General features: G+C 39.0%; 1 protein-coding gene across 4 annotated transcripts in view; it reads right to left on the bottom strand.

Moving 5' to 3' along the window:
• Nucleotides 1-21,422, bottom strand: part of mpp2b (MAGUK p55 scaffold protein 2b) — a 58,380-nt gene that overhangs the window by 10,133 nt on the left and 26,825 nt on the right. For all 4 annotated transcript variants that reach the window (XM_042507697.2, XM_042507694.2, XM_042507695.2 and 1 more), the window contains 5 exons: nucleotides 17,615-17,715; nucleotides 7,535-7,687; nucleotides 6,187-6,342; nucleotides 5,149-5,376; nucleotides 403-534 (listed from right to left, as the gene is read on the bottom strand). In XM_042507697.2, the coding sequence (XP_042363631.1) occupies nucleotides 403-534; nucleotides 5,149-5,376; nucleotides 6,187-6,342; nucleotides 7,535-7,687; nucleotides 17,615-17,715 (770 nt within the window). The remainder of the gene's footprint in view (nucleotides 1-402; nucleotides 535-5,148; nucleotides 5,377-6,186; nucleotides 6,343-7,534; nucleotides 7,688-17,614; nucleotides 17,716-21,422) is intronic.

Here is a 21,422-nt window from a genome sequence, read left to right as displayed (position 1 = left end):
GTTTTCTATTTAAAAAGTACAAACATATGAAGATAGCAGTATGCCACTCACCATTTTTTAGGTGGTTAGATCTACAGTTTGATCTCAAGCGCACAGCTAATAGGTATCTGGTTAGTTTACATCACAAAACAGGGTCTATAATTAACAGATTTAATGCTGACGGAGATCATCCAATGCAGCCATAGTGGGACGCTCGTTTGCTGCTGGACATTGTGTACTTTTGTTCCACTCGGGAGTGGCTGCTGAGTTAAGTGCGACAAGTGTACAAATTTAGTACAGTGGTCTTGTCTGCTTTTGGGCCTTAAGGAAAACCGGTTTAAGAATTTTTAGACCAGTCTAACCCTGGTCTTAGGTTCAAGCAACTAATGCAAAACAAGTTGAATACCTTGGAACCATACTGACCTGCCACCAATTGAGGTCCTCCTGGTTGAAAATCTGCAGAATGTCTCCGCTGTTGAAGCTAAGCCCTGCTTCCTTACAGGGAATCAGGTTATCATGGGATGGGTCGTAGTCAAAGTGACACTTTACAAAGGCCTAAATGGATAAAGACATTGAGAAGAGATGAAGGTGTCGGTAAAATTGCTGTAACGGATGTCAAAACAGACAGACTGAAAATGATACACATTTCTCTGGATAAACAGGCTGGCTCTGGTGTGGTGTATGAACAGTACATGATCTGTGGTGGATGGATTGGTTAAGTGCCTGTCACTATGAAACAGCCTTGCGCACTTAAAGCCTACTCCATCTCTCAGCTCACTTTCCCGACGTCTCAAGGCTTCAGGATTCAGCTCATAAACCAAACCCTGTATCCCAACCCCCACTGACAGGACAAGGAGTCTGAGAGACAGACAGACAGGGAGAGAGACATCGAGAAATAAAAGGAGAGAGAGCCAAAATCTGTAGCCATGGCAACCATCCCATCCCCCCTTGTACTTGACGCCTTTTCTCGTATTGAACTGATGCATGAACATAAAAAAGGCTGCCAGCCCTTACTGTACTGTGTGTGTGTGTGTGTGTGTGTGTGTGTGTGTGTGTGTGTGTGTCTCATTTCCCTGCAAGGACACTATAGACAGACACACACACACTCACAGTCTCGACAGGCCAAAGGGAGCTGTCAGTTGAGTTTAGTCACCATGCGATGGCAAAGCTCAAGGCGCGAAACTCAGACAGCTGGATTACATTCAAAGAGAACTTTTGCGAACAACTCTAATCATCGCAACTCCTCACACAGTACAACATCCACCTACGTAGCACTTTACTGTTTGAGCAGAGCCAAATCATTCTTTAATATCTCTGACTGACAGCCGCTATTAAGTGTTCAAGTGGGCACTTTGATATCTGGAGCTGACGGCATGAAAAAAGGAGAACTAAACACTTGAATGCTTTGGTATTGCAAAGCGAAGGTCTTAAGAAGACATAATGTAGAAAAATCTTCTTAAAGAAAAGTCCGTTCCTTTTGAAATGTTTAAAAGAGCCATGACTCAGAACACACTCTTTTCAGTGAATATTCCTGAGAAATGGGAGGGTGTTAAGTTTTCTAATATGAAAGCAATATTAGAGCATTTTTGGTAGATAGGTGGCTGTCCTCCACAGGTCTCACCAGAACAATGGGGGAAAAAAACAGCTGAAACTGTGATTTGTTTTTGTTTTTTTTACAGCTTCTGTATAGCTGCTGTCATTTGTTAACCTACCAATTAGGGCTGTCAGCGTGAACGTGTTAATCACAATGAGATTAAAGTTCGTTGCTTCCACCTACAAGCTGAGCACACAGGTGCAGCACATTAGACTGATGTCAGCGGGAAACTACATTGCCAAGGATGACAAAGCCTTATTCAACAGTGTTTGAATTACCACAGACCTTTGGATGAAACTAAATCAAAGAGGTTAACTACAGCGCTTGATAAATGTAAGAATTGCTTTACCTTGTTAATATAGACTTCAAAACTGTTTTGAAATGCAAAATAATGGAAACATGCAATTAAAAAAAAGATTAATTACTATTAACTATTGAAATAAAGCGATTAATTGTGATTTAAAAAAAACAAAAAATCTTTTGACAGCCCTGTTGCCAATTCCAAATCCAGTTTCTGTATATTGAGCCAGACTCTGCACAGTAATGATCAGGGTTGGAAATGTGGTATTGAGGTCTTGTCCACAGACACTCCCCACTCAATAACGAGTAAATCCCAGTTGTCAATCATGGCATCATGACCTCTTTTAATAGTTTCAAATTACTTCATAAATACAAACACTTTAACATGAATCAGCATGATAAGAACTACCAAAAATGACTCAAACAGTCTTTGAGGGGATGGTAATCAAGAGTTTTTGGCTTCACTTTTGGGGAGGTGTCATGTTGTTTTTATACAGTCTATGGGCTGTACGTAAAGGTGCTCTATACAATATTCAGAACATTAACATAACAGCAAACAACTATTTGGTACGTATTTGTGTTGTAACTGGGGTTGCAACCGTATGAGATTTTCACAGTGCGATCACCTTTTCAGAAAATATCTTGTTCTCATGGTATCATAATATTACAGTTTGCTTTTTTTAAAATTATTTTCAGCAATGAAAAAAGGGTTAGTTTTGGTTGAACAAATGTTTTTCACTATAATCAAGACCTGAAACCATTTTTGTAATGAAACTATGTGTAAAAAGTCTCCCTTTTGAAAATAACTAGATAAAGTTGAGATTCTCTGTCAAGTTGCATTTTTTTTTTCGTAGATAAGCAAATGTACACTGTATGTTAATTGTCGCCCAGCAGCAATAATAAGCTTCGAATACATGTGTATGTCTGTGTTAATAATCCCAGCACATAACACCCTCTACATCATTTTCTCATAGATTATGTTCTAGTATATTTTGGTCTGGTGTAAGGAATTAATTTGGCACGGATTCTTGAAGCTCTAGTGTTCCTCTTCTCTACTGCTGAGACCAATCAGTCACAGAACCTTGTGCCTAACACATCTCGAGCTGTACGTACTGCATCCTCCGGCGTGCTCCATGCTCCCATCAAACATAACCCTTATATTTCCCCTCACTATAAACTGGGTCGCATTTTCAGTGTGTCTAGTCTCGTCTGACTCTTAGAAAGCTAGTGTTCATTAGCTAGTATAACCTAAGGAGAGCCACGACTACATCATGATTTTTTCAGCTGTTCTAAAACACTCTCGAGTCATTTTCTTACAAATATTTGATGTGCAACAAACTGAAATAATCTTTCTGATCCAAACTTTACAACCATGGGAGAAAAGTAAAAAAATGATAAGGACAAGGACTCCGGTGTCTTGAGCTGTCTGTGGGCTTCGTCTTTTTCTTTCTACTTTTTGAAGACTTCAATTATTGATCCATTATGTATGAGCAGAAAATTACTCTATATTTGGATAAGTGAAAAAACTGTAAAGCGGGTATTACAGCTTAATAGTCAATGTCATCTACAAAGTCCCACTCTAGCATTAGATATATGATTCTTGGCAGAGCATACAAGGTTACAGACAGCACGGATAGCGCCAGCGAGGACACTGAGCGATACTCACTTGACTGATGAAAATGACAGCATCCTTTCAAACTAATCGTAACTTTTTGTATGATATATATATATATTGAAGGATGGACGGTCAAAAACTTTTTATTTTACTGAGAGTGTAAGATTCAATGAGGAAGATCAACAGGACATCTTAAACACAAGGAGCTGCTGTACCTCTCCTAAACAAGCATGAAAGAGACATGAGCCATATGCACCCATGATCATTGTACAAATAAAATATAAATTATTTAATAATTTTATTTGTTTAATAATAATTATTTTCTTATTTGATCTGATTTGATTTTACACATGGTCTTTTTTATTTGTTAACAGTAACCTTATTAATGTATATATTTTTATGCTATACATTCCTTGGTTTTATGTTATTAATTTGTATGCTGTTCAATGTTTTAGTTTTACTTACTATAAGGCACTTAAATATAGTTTTTATTATCATTATTTGGAAGTAGTAGTAACAGTAGCAGTAGTAGTAGTAGTAGTAGTAGTAGTAGTAGTAGTATGTCCTTTGTAAAGCACTACATATAGAAGTACAACATATATAACCGCCATTGAAAAGTTAGGAATCACATGTTAAATTGATAGTTTTCTCCTTTCCTCAATAATGGCTATGTTATCAGGCTAAATAGTTATCACCCGAAAACAAGAATAACTAACAAAAAAAAACAGAAAAAGTGTTGCTTTTTGAACCACAACAGTGCAATTTAGCTCTAAATGTTTTGGGAACCTAGTTTTCTTCGGACCATCTAGAGTCTTCTCACTTGTTAAATTGAACAGGTTTAAACTGTTATTTGTCAGTCTAAAGTATGTCAAATTGACATTCTCTGATCTAGTTCCAAATTAGTTAACGTTAAGCCAGTGATACTCAATTTACAGCCCTTGGGCCAGATCTGGCCTACAACAGGGTGCCAGGTGGTCTGCCTGCCAGTTTCTAATTCACAACAAAAATGATTTAATTCACACTAGGATTTCTTTTTTTTTTGTACCTTAAAAGTAAACACTGTCACAGAGTACATAAAAAGCATCAAAAAAGAGCTTGTATATTTAAAAAAAAATGGCCAGGGAAGGATTCCCCCAAAGGTTTAATACCCTTGCCCTAGGCTTACCTTCTTTTTTATATTGTGAAGTTTTAAGAATGGCTTTGCCAAAGCAGCACATCCATTAATTCCATCTTGTAATAGTCATCATTGTGCACTTGACACTGACATGGGAACCTATTCCCGTTTAAATCTGCACACATTTTCATGCTTTCAGTTTCTTTTACCAATGACTGCAGATTTCTTCTATTCTTATTTTACTGTTGCTCAGAGGGATCTTTGTCTCTTCCTGCCCTTTCAGTTGTCAGTCTGCTTGAACCATTGTACAGTGTTTTGTTCTCCATGTACAAAACAAACCCTACCTACAAAATAATATCCAGGACTTTTTTACAACCTAAATTGCAGGAAAAACCACTCCAAAGTATTCCTCTCAGCCAGCTGACTGTATCCAAAAAAAGCTTTTGTGGCAGGCGATTCCAAACTTGTGAACGTTGTCTTACTGTGCTAGTGTGAAGTACAATATCCATTTGTGCATTTAATTTGAATTGGGGGCCTCCAACTGACCTGTCTTGGTGTGTGTGGCTCCTGGTAGCTGGGCAGGATCTTCAGCACCACACTGCCACTCGCCTCCTTCAGCATCTCCTGCAGCACTTTAGGGTCGTTGCCCACCTCCTTGCCGTTCACCTCCTTGATGATATCACCCACATGGAGCAGACCTTGCTGGTCAATCATGCCGCCATGGAGGATCCTGGCGATCACAAGCTCACCGCTCTCCACTCGAAACGTCACTCCCTACACACATAGACAAAAACAACAAAAACATTTGTTATGTGGCCTTACTAGACTTTAACAACACAAAATCAATTTCATACAAACACAAATTTTAACTCATCAGAACAACTTGCAATGTCCGTGTTGCTCAGCAGTTTAAAAGGCAAGTATTTGGGGGTGAGTTTATTGTTGTGACGCAGTAAAGGCCGTGGCTGAGTGGTGACACTAATGCAGAAATGTCTTAAGCTGCAATTACTGTAATGGCTACCAGATGGTAGCTTCAAAAAACTGTTCCAACTATTCCATTAAGAAGACATTTAGGATTAAAGAAAGATACAATTCAGTGTGTGTTTGCTTGTGTGACAGTTATATTACTGTCAGTCGATGTTGCTGCTCCTTATTTGTCCCATTTAGACTCCACTTTAGCTTCAATACATCTGATACAATTTGGATTTGGTGGCACCAGTAAAGTGCGAAATTATCCTTCACAAACCTGTCAGTGACTCCACAGACAGTCGGCAGAGAGTTTGTGGGTAAAGAAAGTAACAACAGAGCACCTGGCAAAGTTATCACAGAGTCCTTGCATTTAATCAAAAATGTGTCAGCCTTCTGCAGATAAATCCCCCGTTTGTGCTACAAGGCAGAATGAATCTGACTTGTTTCCCTTTTTAACAATGCAACGAAAGGATCTCATTATACTTAGTGCATGAGCTGCTTCCAAAACATAAATCATACCATTTATTGAGGAGTTGTATCTGTTTACAATTTACAGGAGAGCTCGACACTGCCTCAGTGAATACAATGGGTTGCTCGCCAACTGAGCAGACTTACCAGGTGCTCGCCAGACACCTTGCGGATGCCCACCATCCTGACTGCATCTGGGGGAACGGGCTGATTGTTGAGAGCTGCGTCCATGAAGGAACAGGGGCTCGGGGGAGGTGTCTCGTAGTTTTTGGATGCCACAGAATCATGGGTCTCCAGTAGAGACTGTGAGCAGAACAGCAGGTGACACAAACATTGATGATGACAATGACACTACAGAAATTTGTAAGATGCTAATTTAATCATGATATAATGCAAAACGTAGGTGTTCTCCCTCTGCTCTGTGCAGCATGGATGGATTACTGAACAGACCTACAGGGCACAGGCCAAGGGGCCCAAAGTGTCACGGGTCCCCTAGCCTCATCCCGCAAAATGTCACTCAAATTAACACATATGAACCAGGAAGAAACTCTGATCTCAAAGAGAAGCAAAGGAACTACAGAAAGACAAAAAAGGACAAACAACTACAAGAGACAAGCAAATAACCAAAAAAGACAAGTATATGACAAAGAGACACAAAATGCCTACAAAGACATAAAAAATGTCCAAAAGACACAAATATACATTGAAGGGACATAAAATGACCAAAAAAGGACACAGATATACCTCAAAGACCTTTAAAGAGACACAATGCAATAACAAAGAAACACAAAATCAGTACCAAAAAAAAACCACAACATGACATGCAAAGACAACAAAGACATGCAAATGAACTACAAAGAGACACAAAACAAAACAAAAGGACACAAATATACCCCTATAAGACACAATATAACTTAAAAAAAAAATAAAATGACAACTGAGAAATGCAAAAAAGCCACAAGAGCAGAAAGTGCCACAACGAGACACAAAATAACATGCAAAGACAACAAAGACATGCAAAGAACCTATAAAAAAAGACACAAAACAGCTACAAAGAGTTAAAAAAGCAAAGTTAAAATGCTCAAATACACTCCTTCAGGACACAAAATGATTATAAAGAAACACAAAATAAAAACAAGGATACAGAAAACTGACACAAAGAGACAAAAAAAGATATCGAAAACTACAAGGAGACATAAAACAACAAAAACGGGTAAAGCCAGCACAGTCTGTGTGTCTTGTCCCTTTGTAGGAGAGGTGGTGGGGCCTTTTACATGTCTGTGCCCAGGGGCCCATTGTCTTACAAACTGCCCATGCTGTGCAGAGCTCTTGTCAGACACTGCAAGGACTGAAACGCGTACTGTAGCTCCAAATCAATCTAATCCATGCTAGCACAACATGCATCATTAAGCGAGGACATTGCTTTGAAAAGTAATCAAAGGTTTAGCCTGAGTGTCTGTCAATTAAAGCTACACTTTGCCGTGAGATGCAAGACCTGGAAGTGAGGCTCCTTCAGGATGCGGACCAGCTCGTCGGCCGCCTGGCTCCTGTTTGTGATCGGGTTGAGCTCCTTGAGGATGTCCTGGACCAGCTCCACGTTGTTCTCCCTCACAGCTTCCAGTTTGGGTTCCTCAAACTGCTCATGAGCCTGGGATTTAAGGAATACAAAACAGATGTTACTTGGGGTTATTTCGGCCCATCATAAGGGCCAGGATTATCTGATTCACTGATAGCCTCGCCTTTACCAGTCTTTGAAAGAAATCTATAAAATCTAGTTCCATTAGCTCACCCTCTCAGTGAGCAGTTAATGCACCTCACAGAGGTGTAATAAAATGTTTTCTGACTTCTGCAGCATTGTTTGTTTGGATTCAGTAACATAGAAAAGGGCACGATAACAAACGAGAAAAACTACCTGAAACCAACTCCTGCTGCGAGCAACACACGGCCTGCACTCATAAATCCTCAATGAAAGACACAAAAACCAAGAAAACTAAAGCGCGAACTTGAGTCAAATCTTGAGCACTGTAGGTTTCTTCAGTGTGTTGCTGTGAAACATGAATATTTCAGGGAACATTAATTTTTTACCTTTTTCTCATCTGCTGCCACTGGGTCAGTGGTTATTGGACAAGATTTCCACACCTCTGGTGCAGGGTCACAGATTAAAAAACGACTTTATATTTTCCCATCTGGTGCATTTTGATTCATGGGCCTGAAATTTGGTCTTGATATTTCTGGAATTGCACACAGGGTTCCTAAAGCCTAAAGTTAAATTTAACTTTTAAAGACTTTTCAGTGCCACTAAGTCTAAAATTTGAAACCAGTTTTAATTTTAACTTTCCTGGTTTAAGCCATGCCATAAAATCTTAGTTAAATAGCCAATTTTCATTGAATCTGCAGTTTCCCATGTTGGTCAGGAAACAGTGACAGCTAACTAGCTCTGCTCTGAGCATCCTGGCCAAAACCAACATTTAAGCATTGTGGTTCCACAATCCTAATCTGCATAACATTAATGCTAGAGGCATTTGGCAAATATATTTTAAATAAAATATACATTACCCATTATGTTGAGATTTTACAATGTAACTAGGGCTGCACATATCTATTAGTTTAGCAATCAACTATTCTGTAAATGAATGAATCAAGTAATCAGATAGTAAATAAGCATGTTGTACCACAATAATAATAGACTGTCTGAAAAATAAAAAACGCTTTGATGCTGTAAATGTTCAATGATTTTCAATTTCAGCACTCAATGCAACATATAAAAAACAACAATAAAAATCCTACATCGACTGAATTTAGACTTTTTTTAATGCTAATGAAAGCCTTATTTTTGGAATAATGAATTAAATGCCTTTTAAGTCTTTTTAGGATTTGCGGGAAACCTGTTTACAAGTTAAATGCCTTTAGAGTTCTACACATAAATATGATGATGAAAATGTATCAACTAAAAAAAACAGATGCTGTTTGAGCCCTTTAGAACTAATTACAAAACTGTTTTTCTATAATTTACAGTGCCACTACGTGCAGCTGTACACTGAGCAACATCTTGTATTAGAGCATCCACATTGTGAGGCGATCCCACAGAGGATTTGTCTGTTGGGACCGATGGCTACTCTGGCAGCCACATTGTTTGTTTGCTGAGGAAGAGAGGAAGAATCCCTGCCGAGAGACAGGATATGGTGCGCAGATACACACAAACAGATACACAGATATTCACAAATGCCTGCGTGCACACAGCCACACATATCATCATATGCACTTTAGTACACACATTCGGCACACACAAGGAAATAAGCACAGCACACATACCCCCACAGGCAGAGCTATTTGCACGTAACACACAGTGATTCAGCGGTGCAGCAGAAGGACTTTGCTCATTTGGTGTTTTTGGCAGAATTCTTTGTAACCTGATGGAGCGAGCTGTTGGCGTCTGGCACCCGGACAACATGCCAACATCGACACGATGCTATACGATTACACTGTTTTTAGAGCCATGGACAAAATGTCTGAGTCATATGTCTGTTCTGACACCAATTTAAATGAGTTGGTTATATTTGAATAGATAAAATGACTATTTATGTCAAAAAATGACTAAGATAAGTATGTTTTGATACTCTCTTATTATATTGTGGATGTTTTTAAATAATTGACACCAATTATTTGACAATTACTCTGTCAAGCACTAAAATTTGTGGCTTTTCAAAATTCCAAATTCATTGTTATCACAAGACACTACTAATCGTCCTCCTCCCCACCTAGAGATCTCAGCTATAAAGGCTAATGAGCACTGCCATTCTCAGGCAAGAAGGAAATGACAAAGCAGTGCGTTATAATTGTGTTCTGCATCTCCATGAGATATTTCTGATGGGTCTCTGGTTTTATTAGCCAGTTCTCTCTTCTCCAATGTGAAAAATGGAACACAAGTCGCCACTTTAGCTCGTAAACTATGCAGGAATTATCTGCTACTGTTTGGTAACAGCACTGCAGCACCAATATGGAGATAATCAAATATCAAAATATTTTTAACCAAATACATTGACATTGATATTGCAACCATACTGTAGAGTTGACTATTGAGGCGTTAATAAAATATTAACTCAGTAACATTTTGACAGACAGTCATCAATAATGTGGATATAATGACAAAGTGTTGAACAAAACAGTCTCGTAGGTTCAGAAAATTACATCACTATACTGTAATGTAGTCTTTAAAAAGACAAAACTTAAAATGTCCGAAATCTAAGATGATAACCAGTCTCATATCATATTATCGATGTAATGGCAATATATTGCCCAGTTCTACGGTATCATCAGCGAAAAAGAAAGCCAACCCCAGTTTTGTCTATTTGCCGTTTCATCACGCTATATGTGTTTTTTCTGCTCTTTGTTTACGATCTGACACCTGGTTGCTACCTTTTTACAAAGACCCAACCTCCACTGCGCACTGTGCCCAGGAGTGTCCTGCAAACAACAAAATAAGAAGAAAATAACATAATACAGGCAGAGAGCAACATCTCTGCCAATAAATACACTGCCACGCACTTCAAGTGGGTCATAAGTGATGATTGAGAGGGATTTTAAGACAGACAGTAAACATGGAAGAAACTCTGGGGAGGCACAAAAACTTGAACAAGTCTTGGTTCTCTTGGACTGTGGAGAGGATGAGAATCTGGGGAGTTGTGGAGTGGAAAAGAGTCCCTTTTGAATTTGGCGTGCATCTGATTCACCACCTGGCCCTTATTTTTAGTGAGGAATCTTATTTTTGCAAACAGTGCATCTCTCATTATCTCAGTCAACTTCCACTAAAATAGCGTAGCTAACCAACAGAGGCGAGTTGAAGTGACAAAATCCAAAATATAAAGTTTGTACATGTATATTGATTCCAATTTTACAGGAATACTGTCAACATTTGACACCCTTTGTCTTGTGTTTCAAGGTTGTGTTTTTGAGGATTCGTAACAAATTATAAGTTAGTCAGATTTTTGACATGTCTTATTTCTTTGGCACAATAGTTTGCACTGGGAGCAAGATGGGAAATAATCTCGAAAGTAAAGCTGTATTGTTACAAACAGTGATTCTGAAAAAATCTTTTAGTCTGTGACTAAAAACTCACACCGTCTTAAGACGTGACAGGGTGTAAGACTTTAGTCTTTTTAAAGTCTTCCAGTGTATGGTGGGCATCACTTACGACCAGTAGCTTATGATGACTTCTGTTAGAAGACTTAAAATAGATCTTGCTGTGTAAATGACATCACTGAGTCAGGTTACTAAGTGTATGACTCTTCTGTGCTTACTGTTATACTACATTTTTAACATGAGCCATTATCCTGTAATTAGCTTATGGCCACGGTCGATATTATACAGGCAAGTTACAAAGGCAAGCTTTGATGCCACATTAAGTACTGTAAATGTAATGGACAGTTTCTCACTGTGGCTTTGACTGAGCTGTATCATTCAGCAGCATTCAGCATTCAGGGCATTAGGATTTCCTTTTCAAGCAGACTGTTACTCCATGGTGAGAGCTAAGGGCTAAGTTAATAATTGAAGCACCCAGTAAGGCAAGTTTTAAAGGACTACTAGAGAAACACATTAACAATAACCGCAACTTAAAGTAAACTGAACCACAAAGTTGGAATGCAATTAGATATATTATTTTTAGTTTATCCACTTGATCTTTGTGTTAAATATGTTCTTATTGAGATTTTCATGTGATTTATAAATCTGTGATTTTATATGAGTTACATGTCTAATCCAATGTAATATGCTGTGACATTTACGTCACTCGACTTTTATTTGTCTTGAACACATTCGAGATGAGACCCTTTTTTTTTTTATCTGTGTATATGTCTGTACCCAGGAAGAGTAGCTGCTGCCTTAGCGGCAGCTAATGGGCATCCAAATAAAGAATGACGTGCTACATTAGATAAGGTGAGCTACAGCACGTGAAGACAAGCTTTTATGCATGATTTCTGTTTCCGTGCTTTCAGTTAAATATCAACAGCTGGCTGCAAATGGGGTAATAGTTGTCAGGATTTGACCGCTTGTCACATAAATTATTTTGCACTAGCTGTTTTGTATAGCACCAGAATGTATAGTTTGGGAGGATACATGGCATTATTTAACAAAGACACTGGAGAGTCATTTACAGCCTAAACAGGGAGATGTGATGGCTTGGAAGTTAGGTGAGAAAGCACAGGGTACGTAATTAAATCTGTAAAAGCAGCTCATTTAGCTGTCCTTAATGCTGCAGTAGTCCTGATTGCTCTGTTAGATACAGAGCCAAGCATTGAGTCAGTGCCACAGTCATTACTAAGAATAATAATCAAGCATTATGGAAGCTATTTTGCATGATGATAGCTGCTGTTGTCAATATCTGCTCGTTGTGGGCCTAATCATCATTCACATTCATTATGGAATTGCAGGTTTGTGCTGATTGCATCATTCTGTAGTGCAATCATCACAATTCAATGATGTCACTGCGCCATATGCACACAAGCATGGACCCCTGGCCTGTCCCTCAGGACATTAAGTGATAGTTTGCTTTAGCGTTTATCGATCCACCATGGGGTCATCTTGGAAATCCTTTTCACATCCTTAAGCAAGTCTTGCATCAGCAGATTAATCTTTTAGGGGAATGCTCATCAATACACCAAGAACCCTCCGTGACATACAATACTAACACCAGTGTCGTGCTCTGAGACGCCAGCATGCACACATACAGGAAATCAATCAGTCTTTAGTGAAAAGAAACCAAAAACAAAGAGACAGAGAGAGAAGTAGGGATAGAGGGGAGCAGAAGAGGCTGTGCTTTCAGCAATACAGGATGCTTTTGATGCAGTTCTCCCCACTGCTCCTGGTTGATAGTCCATCTCCAAATTTCCTGAACAGAACTGCCTCTGAATTACTGAATGGGAGAGTGCACAGCACACAACCTCTCGGCTCTGCCTGCGTCTGAGAAGTAGCCTCACAGACCTAATTCATCTCTCTGGACAGAGAGACCTCATGGCCACAAACAGCTTCCACCTCAGCGCAACTCAGCGAACACAGACTGTGCAAAGTTAGAGAGATAAATGTGGTAATCCATACTAATGACTGTTGACAGCAAAAAGGAAAGGCAGAGAATGAAATTTGGAACACGCTGTGAACTGAATCTCTACGTTTTTTCTTCCATACTTTTGTAGTGCACAACAGTGTACTTTTTCCTCCTCTTCCTGTTTCTTTTGAAAAAAGTCCACACTTTTTCAAAAGTTATATGAAACTGTGCTGTTGGCAAAAAGTAAGAGGTGAAGACTTTGACACAAAAGAGAGATGTAAACTCTGAAAAGTCTGTCTAACACTGCTAAGCTCTTTCACTCTTCTCCCTTCACTTCAAAAGGCCGTACTCCATAACAACCGCATCTCTCTCCTCAGAGTGAATATGGAGAAAAAGATGGGATTGGTTTCTCAAGGAGAACTAAGGAAGTTCATTTAAATACATGGTTCTGTGTAGAGAGTGCAGCGTTTGGGGGAAATCAGCTGGAGTGTCACCAATTCTTCACTGAAAGAAAAAAAGCATGTACCATGCTTGGTTTATCTTAGGTATTCAACATAAGTGAACATCAGGTCAGGCTGTTCTAATAAACTATTCTTAAATGTCTCCACCAAAAAGTAATCCATCAGAGGCACCCAGAAGCTCACGTGGAGCGGGTGCCCCATGTACAAAGGCTTAGTCTTTACCTCAGCAGCAATCAATTCATCTTGAAACTGTGGCCCTTTGCTGCACGCAAGCCCCAAAAAATTATCTTAAAAAAAAACAAAAAAAAAAAAACAGAACTGGCATATAACCCATGTTAAAATAAACCAGTAATTCCTGCATTACCCACATAATCAGAAGGCTGCAATCACATAATGCACTGACAGGAGTAAGAAAAGAAGTAGTATTAAGACCGTAAGTCCACATATAAAGGCAGGTCGGGGGGCAAATGGGTCACAATACACAGGACTTTCCCCGGGAGACTAATGAAACTAATATCGGTTTCCTACCAACATAGATCCTGCTCCATTATGGTGTCTGCAATTAATTTTGAAGCATTTGGAGCATTTTTTAAAATGAAATCCCTCCAGATCCAGAAAAGTTACTTTTTAGCTGGAACCAAAAAAAGTGCAAACTGTGACGATGTCAGTGAGCATGTTATACTGCATGTCATACCTTACTCACTGATCATGACACAAAATGTTGGTAAAATAGCAGGTGGATGTCACTGCTCAAAAGAAGAAAGGTTGGGGGATATAGTTTTTTGAATCAGGACATGGATGATTTACTGTCAGTTATAAAACTACTAATCTCTTTTTTGAGCCATTCATGTCTGTGCTGAAGGTTAAGTGGAACTGGCAGCAAAAGAATCTGATTAACAAGCCGGTCTACCTTATGATAGAATTTCAAGCATTTCAGGTCAAAGTCCAGAGGTTGTGACGAGACTTGTAACAAACAGCTGATTGTACTGCCTTAAATCAGCTCCATAGAGGAATAATTAGATTTACAAAAGTATTACATATCGCAAACATTTCTGTTGTGCTTCATTCGTCGTTTGCAGAATAGCTTTATTTAACTATGAAATATGTCAAACTTTGTCTTTTTTCCCCAAATATCTAAAACTTTAATAATCAAAGAGAGACAGAGGGTGAGTAAATATTGCTTGAAAGGTCTGAGAAGTGCGAATATAGTTTTTTAAAAGGTTCACCGTTCACCTGTGTTTACTGTTTTGGGGAGAAAGTTTTTGAGGTAAAACAATAAAAGCCAAATTGTCAGCCATGCCTTAATGTTCTTGGAATAACTTCACTGATTTGCTTCTATCTGGGATAAGCTTTAATCCAACGTCTGGGCAACTGCCCAAGAGAAATCTGCACAAATGAAACATGGATTTGAAAAAGTATCTTGTTCGTTCTTACAGATATACATGTTGTGGAACAAGGAACAATGCATTTATATTGAACAAATCTACATAGTATGGCAACCCTTTTAATCCCTCTTCAGTGCTGTAATAGTGTGCATGTTGTGTGTATTTAAGTATTACTGTGTATAACCACAAAGTGCAGCTGGTTCTATATATTCTCCACTGCCACTACACAGGGTGATGCACAACTACTTTAAGTACACACCACATAGGCACTGATTAAAATTTGTGGTTCCCATTTTCATATTGCTTTTATCGTTTTTAAATTAACATTTCACAAAAAATCTTATGGATAATGTGCAAGTAAGGCATTTTCAATTCTGTATTGTTATAAACCAAATGAAGATATTCAACTTAAGCATTCAAACAGGGTGTTTTTGGAATACATGAATAAGTGTAAAACTTAATGGCTGCCATTCATTCTGGGATTCTCCATTGATCACTGGGGCTGCTGCTCCACCCGCACTTGTCAACCTGTCAAACATATCAAGGGTAACTGTGCTGCTCACTGACTGCGATTTCAATCTTTTGCTCTGATTGGCAACAGAAATGTTGTATTGCCTTGTTAAAATGACTGACAGCTTGGAGACAGAGGAAATGTTAATATTCTCTTATAAAGAAAGACGTCTTCTCTGTGTTGTACAGCCAAATGTTATGTGGTAAACACATGCCAAAAATACATTTAATACAATTACAAGTATTTCTGTATCAAAATGAAAAGCCTTTCCAATGATTACACTGACCATACCTCTAAAAAGCAGGATATTCTATGTCATTCAATACACCGATCCAACCTGTGTCATCACAGAAAGAATGCGAGTTCATCAAACTATGAGAACCAGCAGCAGTTACATAAGCCGAAGTGTGTGTATAGTTATAGGTGTATATAGTTTGGGTTTAAATTTCCATGTTATCACCAACAGCATCAGCAGCTTTCTCTGCTGTGCATGTTATTAAAATTATGTCTGTCCTCATCTACCTTCTCTGTAACTAGGAGGGATTAGGGGGACACTGATCTTTAATGGCAACCATCCTTTGTCCCCACTAAGTTTGAACTTGAAAATCAAAACCCTCATGCCACTTGATAGCTTCTATCAACTGGCAATCTTTGAGACTGAAAAATAAAGCCAATGCAGAACTGCCAAAACTGCAGTCCGTCTAATGGCCTCTTGAGGCTCCAAGAGTAAGTCAATCCCCACAGACACCCATGCTAAAATGCCCAACTTTACTGCAGAAATAAACAAGTTTAAGGTCCAGTATGAAAAGTGGTTTTTAGTTCATTTCCCCGTTAACAACAATTGTATGGGGATGAAGTTTTCTATGACTCACCCATTTCAATTTTAAATGAATTTAAAGTTGCAAAATCAAGGGCTATGCAGCTTTGAGTAACAGATGGGTGCCTACAGTTGACAAGTCACTACCATAGCAACTGTGTTGGTTGGGAAACGTAACCATGGTGTAACACTAGATTCATAGAGCAGATGTGCACGTAGATGCTGCTATCTCAGAGTGTTTTCAGTTCATAAACATTAGCATCACATATTAACTTCTTTCAGTAAGTATGTACTGTTTTAATAGTTTTCAAGCCTGTTTTTCGCTAGCTTAGCATTATCAAAATCAACTGTGGCTGTAAATACACCATGCTTACTAAGCTAGCAGCTACTGTTAGGGTTATCGCCGACCTCTCGTCCTAATATGGTCAATTTTTGCTCAAAAAAAAAAAAAATGTTGACGGCAAAATGCCAAATGCATGTCCACAAAGCAATTTTTGATGTCACTGTGGCTAAATCCATTCCATATATAGCTAATAGCTTCTTTCCCACAATCCTGTTTCAGACACATCAAACCACTGATAAATGTTATTAAATGACTCAAAGCCTTTGAAATCAGCATTGCCAGGTAAAAATGGTGGCAAAGACAGGACAAAGCAGCAAAAAGGGGAATCCTTGTTTGACTCTACATTTGGCTTTCAATCAGAATTTTGTTGCTTGTGCAGACTGATACTGAGTGACAAAAAAAATCTCTTTAATTTGCATTTTTAACTTACGAGAAAACAATGAAGCAAGACCATTAACATGGTAATGTGATTGCACTTGATGAATTTAAGCTGTCTTTTTAGGATAATTATTGCAAGCTAGAATTTGAATTTTAAATGTAATAATGGGTGTGAATTTAAAGTTTCCGTTTTGAAATATCATTTTAATAAAGCTTTTCATAACACATGCAAATCACTGTGACAACATAAGGATTTGTTATCCATTTCGTGTCAGTGTTAATGCAGGAAAGGGCATATGTGCATGATGATGCTGAAATCAAATTTTAATATTAATGTTGCAAAAGGCAAAATGCAAGACTGCATTGCCATTTTACAAAATGCATTTAAATTGTAAATTTGCATACATAAAATATCTTTAAGCTGATGTTTTAGCTGATACACCAACTGGCTTCCAACTTAATATAACCAGCCTGTGGCAGGGACGTAGTTTGTGATTTAGCTACACTGAGGGCCTGTCTTACTGACTCATCCATTAGTCTGTCCATACCTGGACACAGTCCAAGTAAAAGCTCTGAATGTCCTACTGCGCGGCACACACATTGACACATTTCCTCAAACATTTACAGTATAAAGTTGCACTCACCACTGGGCTTTCCATGATGCCTTTAAGGAAGATGAGGTCCAGGTCATTGGCAGTTGTGGAGCTTGTGCTGTCACTCAGTGTGTCCAGGGCCTGATGCATGGCTAAAAACACACACAGAGCAAAAAAGAATAGAAAAAAAGAGTTTATTTACACTCTACTATTCTACAGTTACCCGGGGGAAATAGACTGAATAGATTACCTCAATGAAAAAGAGAAAGGGAGCACAGTTACAGTAGTTCACACTACGCAGCTGAACAAGAGGAGGCTGTAGGCAAAGTGAGTGGGAGTAAGGAGGGAGAGGGGATGGGAGCTTCCTCACATCCCTTCCCAAGCAATTTCACCTCTGTCAGTCACCCCCTTCTTATGTCTGTCAGAAGCGACAGTATCTTTCTCCCGCAACTCCCAACTTCCTCCCTCCTACACACATTTTCATACACAAACGGCAGCTTAACAACAAGGTTGCTGAGAAAATAAAGTTTTTTTTACCACTATCTATATGGTTTTTTTTTTCAGTTTATTTCAGTTTGTATGCCTGCACCTACAAACGACAGCACATTGTTTCATAGGCTGGATGAGACTAGATTTTAATAAGGCACAAATCAATGGTCCATATTTAAAATCTTTTTAAAAATCTTTTTTTCTGGTTCATAAAGCAGCCGTGATGATAGCCCATAAAGGAAATACATGCACACGCACACAGCTTTATCTCAAAGATGTAAAGTAACGCTTCTAAAGCACAGACATCAATCAATAAGGCGGCCGATCAATCAGATGATCCAAGGTGACATCAACAACTCGTTGAAGGTCAGGAAAGGTTTGGTCTTAGCTTCAAAGCGTTTCCAGTGACTTGAAATATGGTGCATTAAGGAACCAAACACGCTGACATCACCTACCAGCAGGCGTTAATCACAGCAGACGTGACTGTCACAAGAGTGGGCATTTTTATTCACAGGGAACATTTGTCTGCTGTAATTAATTCAACAGATACTGAGGTCTTTGTTCCCGAAGCTAAATATACAACACTGGCTTTTAATTTTCACACAGCAGGCAGGATGGTGATCCACCACAGATTCTACATGTCCCACTTCATAGGTCTCATGTCCTTATAAGGGCATAACATTAAGCGGTGAATGGACCAATAAGAGGGCTGCGAATTAGCTTTGCGTAAGAGGATGGTGTCCAAATTGCTAATATTATAATATATTTGCTATGGGATTAATCTGCAAATGCACTGGTTCAAAAATGAGACCAAACTTTCTATGGATGTTAGTTTTTGCGCCAAAAAGAAAGTCAAAATTTGGCCTGCAATACACTAGGAAAGGCTTGTCGTTTTAAGTTGAGGCCACTTGCTGAAAATCTGCGGCCTCCCCCAGCCAGTTAAGAGTAAGGAGTCAGCAATTAGTGACGGTATAAAACAGTTAGTAAACAGATTATTCAACAAGTGTGAATCACTGCAACCACAAGAGGCCCTTGAGCATACTGTGATACATGTACATACTAAATGTTAGGCTGACTGGTCCAGTAGTTTGCAAGATAAGCTGCAGACAGATGGATGCGCATGCACGTCCACACGCACACACAACGCGTACGAACGCATGATCCCCTGTATGTTTTAACAACATGGGCTGTGAGTTTCAGCAGCAGTCATGCTTAACAAAACAGCATAAAATGTGTGTGCTCCTTTGTGCAGTTCAGATCTGTCAGGACGCTGGCAACTGATTTATGTTTCTATTGCTCAGCAGAGCACAGTGGGAGATTTTTGTTAAGATGCTTAAAGAGGAATGATGAGGTAATAGATATTTTGAGAGTGAGCAGAGAACTATTTTTGGTCTTCTTCTGAGGTGTTTTGGAAGTATTTTTACATGCACATTTACTGTATATTCAAACAGCCACAAAGACATAAAACTATCCTCATGTTTGCTTTCAAACAGGAAAAAGATTAAAAGACTGAAAGGCATAAAAAGCACAAGGGTCAGAGGAAAGCGACCTTGATGCTAACACAGTCCATCCGCCCTCTCTCTGAATAACTTGATAAGTAAATTAAATAAATAATTACACAAGTCTTCCGCAGTGAAGTCTTGTTTTTCCTCTATTTTCCCTCGAACACCGGCCCTGCTCCAGCAGGAGAGTTGCCAGATTTGCGCCTGGCAGAGAATATCAGACCAGCAGGCTCGGCTTACAGGTCCTGCATAATTCTCTTTAATCACCGCAACTGTATGCCGCCGTTGTTGCCACATCGGCACTTTTCCCGATGTTAGCTCGTCTCTGCTTCACCCAGACATTTGTGGTGTTAGTTTTCCATTCTATTTCTCATTGTTTCGCTACTTTGATAACTCTGTGTCACATGCTGCCTTAATACAATTATATGTCACTAATCATCATTTCCTCTCTATTTCCCCTCCAGCCCCAATCACAGAGCAATCACGATAAAATTGACATTTGATCATCTCCGGTGCATCAAAGATGTTTACCAAAAACATCAGGAATGGTCTTGACTTTGCATTTACATATTCTGTGATATCGTCTTTGTTTGGAAGTCACAGGGGACTCACAGGAAGGTGTGTAAAGGAGTAGAGAATAATAGCTTTTTTCCAGTGCTGAGTATGCCTGGGGTCGTTCTATTATTCATAGAGATCATTAAAAATCCAACTTGTCCTCCTTCTTGGGTCTCTGTTTTTCTCCCCTCTACATATATAGATTGCTTCCTTTATTTTCACTGGCAAGCATCAAAGCAAAGACAACAGAGGGTTGGTCGTGTAGGTCAAAAGTTCAGACAGGCCAAAGTCTGAATGTCAGACTAAGATACAGCATTTATTTCCTACTTTTCCAACTGCAACTTTCTTTTGAAAACAACTTTCGCTTTACTATTCAGGTGGAGTATTTCATCTTGTATACTGCTGCTGTCAAAGCCATCCTCCCTTGCATAAACCTGCATAAAATTCCTAAAACTGCACAGCCAGGACCAAGCTGTTTTTTTTTTAAATCGCTAACTGTATTGATTATTCTTCTGCTCGTGTCTCATATCAGCTTTAAAGTTGCATGTAGACATTTGTGTAATAATATACTTAGGATTTTTTTTCATCCTCTTTGCAGGTGAGAGCTCAGGCGAAAGTCATTTTTCGCTCTGGTGAATCTAAATTCCCCTTACTACACACACTGTAACTTGATACTATTAGAGAACTCCATTTAGCATGTGAGGGCTTAAGAGCACAAAAAGGGACCCAGGTGTGCAGACAGGCTGAGCCAGCTACATGTACATCATGTGCTCTTCAAGGGAAATGTCAAATTTAAAGCTCTTTGCTTGGGAAGGCCTTGTTTTTACAGTATTTAATTACCATGCTTGCTCAAGTTTTTAAGGGGGAAACTCCAGTAAGAGGAGTCCCAGTAGAGCAGATAAATAATAATGAATCAAAAGCTCCCATAAGACTGAGATAGTGTATACAAATATTAATCAGAGAGAGACGAAAATTGGCATTTACGAAAGCCAACAAAATGTAGTAACGATTCATTGAGTTTTAACAGCTTCAGAAAAAAAAAAATTAAGGTCACTTACAAATTCACAATAATAACACACTGTGGTGGCCTACCGCATCACCTCTCAACAGAGGTCATCAGAATAAGAGCTTCCTTGCCATGGTGATGGCAGAGGACATGTAAACACAAGCAACCCTGAATAAAAGGTGCTTTTGTCTCTTAAAGTCTCATCTAAACGTGGCTTCACCTCCACCGAGAGTTACAATTAAACTCAATGTCATGGAGGCAGCCAAACAATCTGGGCTGTTATTGTTTGTGGTTAGAGCACAGCAGG

This window comes from Plectropomus leopardus, chromosome 19, assembly GCF_026936395.1.
Source record: "Plectropomus leopardus strain MGB_pleo_1.0 chromosome 19, ASM2693639v1, whole genome shotgun sequence".
Lineage (NCBI taxonomy): Eukaryota > Metazoa > Chordata > Actinopteri > Perciformes > Serranidae > Plectropomus > Plectropomus leopardus.
Note: the sequence above shows the minus strand (reverse complement) of the source record. Positions and strands in the feature narration are given on the sequence as shown.